Source organism: Nematolebias whitei, chromosome 8 (genome assembly GCF_014905685.2).
Source record: "Nematolebias whitei isolate Nwh7 chromosome 8, NemWhi1, whole genome shotgun sequence".
Lineage (NCBI taxonomy): Eukaryota > Metazoa > Chordata > Actinopteri > Cyprinodontiformes > Rivulidae > Nematolebias > Nematolebias whitei.
Window position 1 is genome coordinate 3,035,565 of NC_056505.1, and position 3,596 is coordinate 3,039,160.

Sequence of the window (3,596 nt, forward strand, 5' to 3'; positions counted from 1 at the left end):
GAGCTAAACGAGGAAATCAGTTTGTAAACAACAACGAGCTAAACGAGTAAATCAGTTTGTAAACAACAACGAGCTAAACGAGGAAATCAGTTTGTAAACGACAACGAGCTAAACGAGGAAATCAGTTTGTAAACGACAACGAGCTAAACGAGGAAATCAGTTTGTAAACAACAACGAGCTAAAGGAGGAAATCAGTTTGTAAACAACGAGCTAAACGAACTGGTTCTGACTCCTTGAGTTCCAACTTCAAATCCAAACTGCCAACTTGAAACGGTTTAAATCAGATTAAATGAAACTGGTTTAGACAGAGGTCTCAGTCAGAGACCCCGACGCTCAGGAGGGAGGGGAGGGAGGGAGATCTGCCCGTGAGCTTCTTGTGAACACCCACTCCTTCAAACAGAATCCAGGTCCAGTCGATGGATTAGTGGAACACAAACTGCTTCAGGATCAGTTTTACAGTTTGTATAACTTTATTTACAAAGAACAGAGTCCCCGTGGTCGGACAGTGGAAAGTTACAGCTGAAGGAAATCACAAGTTTATGATATAAATAGTCCAGAACAAATCGTGAGAAGCTTGAAAGAGAAAACGTACAGAGCGTCAGTTTTCAGCCAGCGAGCGGCGGCTCAGCCCGGCTTCCATCTTTGATTCTCACACGATGAACTTCCTGTTTCTGCTCCGCCTGGCGGGAAGTCTGAACATTTCTGTGGACGACGTGCGAACGTTTCCTTTGGTGAGCGAAGCTTTAAGGCGACGGCTTCAAGGTTTCGTTTTTGTTTCAGCAACTTTCTGACGTTCGCTCTTTGGTTCCGACAAGTTCACAAGAAAAAGGGTTTTAAGAGTCGAGACGCGTCTCAGAGCGAACTGAGCGTGTTGCAAAGAACGAGAGACGTTTTTAAACCGACGTCTGCTTTTCATTTAGAAATCAGCTTAAAGAGAATTCCTGTCCAACAACGAGTCGACAGCTGCATCGTTTCAGACACGGGGATTAATCCACGAGACCGGTTCACCCGGTGGGACCGGACCAGAATCTGACCTGCCACACCACACGTCGGCGTGAGGTCAGAAAACGGTTAAATTTCATAAAGGAGGAAAACACAAAGAAATCTGAGTCCAACGATAAATCCAGATTAGTAAAATAATAATTCACTAATAAGAGCAGATTATCAAGTGCTGACTTTTCATAAATTGTTGTTTTGGTTTTTCTCGTGGTTTAAATCTGATGAACCGGCTCGTTTATTTATTGTTTGTTTATTTGTTTACTTACTGGATGAGTTATCGGCGGGTCAGTCGGAATACGTTTTTAAAAATCTACTTTAAAGAACGTTTTCTTGTTTGTGCACGTGTGTTTGCGCACGTGTTGGCGTCGCGCTCGGCTGCAAAACTGAAAACGGGAAATTTAACAGATTTGAGCGACGTGCACGGCGACGCGCACGGCTGTGGTCTGAGCAGCCACAGCTTAAGTTCGGGTGTGACCTGTGAATCAGTGTTTCAGGCCGTGCACTTTATTCTGCCGTGCACGTTTGAGCTAAGTTGCTGGAGTCCTTGTTAGAAACGAAGTCGGACCGATCTGAGAGAATTTGTTTATTTTGAACGTGTTCAAACGGAACCACGGAGAACTTCGGAGAACGTGGGAGAACCACGGAGAACTTCGGAGAACGTGGGAGAACCACGGAGAACTTCGGAGAACTTCGGAGAACGTCCCGGCGTTCGGGCGTGCGTCGTCCACAGCTCGGCGACACGTTGTCGAAGACGTGACGAACGTTCGGTTTCCGTCCTGAGCGAGCGCCTCGTGACGTTTCTGTCTCAGGACCAAACCTAACGTTGGACCGGACCGTGTGGAACCAGAACCAGCCACCGGGGGCGCTGCGGCCCGGTTCCAGATTTCTGCCTGAAGCGTTCTGGAGATTAGAGTTGATATTTTAAACATTTTAATTTCATATAAAAGAAAATATTTCCACGCAGAGGAAAGTAAACGATGACTCGGCCGTTTGTTTTTCAGGATTACGTTTAAAGAATTTTTCTATTAAATATTTAAATGACGCCGTGAATCCAAGTCCAACGGTAAATCTCAGAACCGGGTGCTGGAATGATGCGGATTTAGATTTGGTAGCATCGGATTTGGACCCAGACACCTCGAGCCAGAACCGTGGTTCTGGTTTTAGGAATGTTTGGGGTTGACGTTAATTTTGGACTTATTGTCGGAACGTTTTAAATCTCAGACTAAACCTGGAGAACCTTTTCCTGAGTCGGACCCGAGCATCATTCGGACCAGCTGGTGCTCTCTGAGGAACCAGGTGGTCCGGGTTCTGAAGGAGTTCTTCACGAGGTTCTTTTGAAACAGTTTTCTAGTTTGTCCCAGTTTGAGCCTTTTAACAATGACCAACAGCTGGTTCTGGCCCAAGGACCGGTTCCAGCAGAAAGGATGACCTATGAATGGTGTCAAGAGTTTTCGCGAGACCCGATTGGGAGCCGAAGACGGTTCTAATGTGGACCGGCACCGGTCCAGCTGGAGTTCAGGCTCAGGACGGTTTAAAAGTCCAGATTGAATTTAAAAAGTCAACTGTTGAGATTTTATATCAAACTGGACCCGTTTGTCTCGGTGTGGACGTGACCCGGTTCTGGTCCAGACTGGACTCAGTCAGGTTCTGTTAAACCCGTGTTCCGAGCTGTAAATGAGTCCAAATCTGAGTCTGCTGTTTATTTAGGTGGTTTTGAATTTGTATAAGTTTTTGGTGGATCTGGACCAACAGAAGTCCGGACCTTTGGGGCCGGGTTCTGTTCTGGTGATAGGACTGCAGCGGCTCGGTTCTGATCTGAGAAAGTGAGGCGGGCTGAGGTTTAAATATGGACCTCAGAGCAGTTTAATCTGGATTTGGGTTTTGTTTGGATACAGTTTAGATTAAAGCAGGTCCAGAACTGGATTATCAAATACTGATCTGGATTAGAGGCGGGCCCTGAAGACCACCTGGACCAGGTTTACGGTACATGAAGGCGGATGGATGATGTGTGTTCTGGGTCCTGAACGGACTCGACTAAAGGTGTTTGGACCGAGCCGGAGTTGCGTGTGATCCAGTTCGGGGTGGCAGACCCGGTCTGTGTTTGTCCATCGGTTGGCCGTTCCGAGGCGCTGCGGTTAGCGGTTAGCAGCTACAGCTAGCAGCTGCAGCCTTCTTTAGCTGGCTGGGCATCGGCATTGAGGCGCCCGCCCTGCGGCGCCGACGGTTTGTGCTGGACTCCGGACTCTGCGGCGTTCAGGTCCAAACTGCCGTCCTGAATGTTCTGGTAGATCTTCTTTGCTGCTTCTAGGAAGGCCTCTTCCACGTTCTCCCCTCTGGAGGAGGAGGAGATCACCATCATCATCACCATCATCATCATCATCATCATCAGAAACTGTTTAGACGTCGAAACGTTCGGCTCATTCAGGAAAAACGTGAAAAGACTTTTTCATTTTTATACTTTTCATCAAAATGCCCAAAGAAATTCACAGAGACCTGAACGTCAAGATAAACATTGTAAATCATTTTAGCTTCTGTTCTGCTAACTTTAGCTTCTGTTCTGCTACCTTTAGCTTCTGTTCTGCTACCTTTAGCTTCTG

At 46.9% G+C, this 3,596-nt stretch overlaps 2 protein-coding genes across 2 annotated transcripts in view; both read right to left on the reverse strand.

The window, feature by feature from the left end:
* The window catches only part of rsph14 (radial spoke head 14 homolog), an 18,109-nt gene that overhangs the window by 3,534 nt on the left and 10,979 nt on the right, over positions 1-3,596 (reverse strand). The gene's annotated exons all lie outside the window — the stretch shown is intronic.
* On the reverse strand, positions 452-3,332 carry LOC119413771 (ras-related protein Rab-14; the record flags this gene model as incomplete). The annotated part of the gene is given in 1 exon segment (XM_037680832.1): positions 452-3,332. A coding segment is annotated over 1 exon segment (178 nt), but the record flags the coding sequence as incomplete, so codon positions are not given.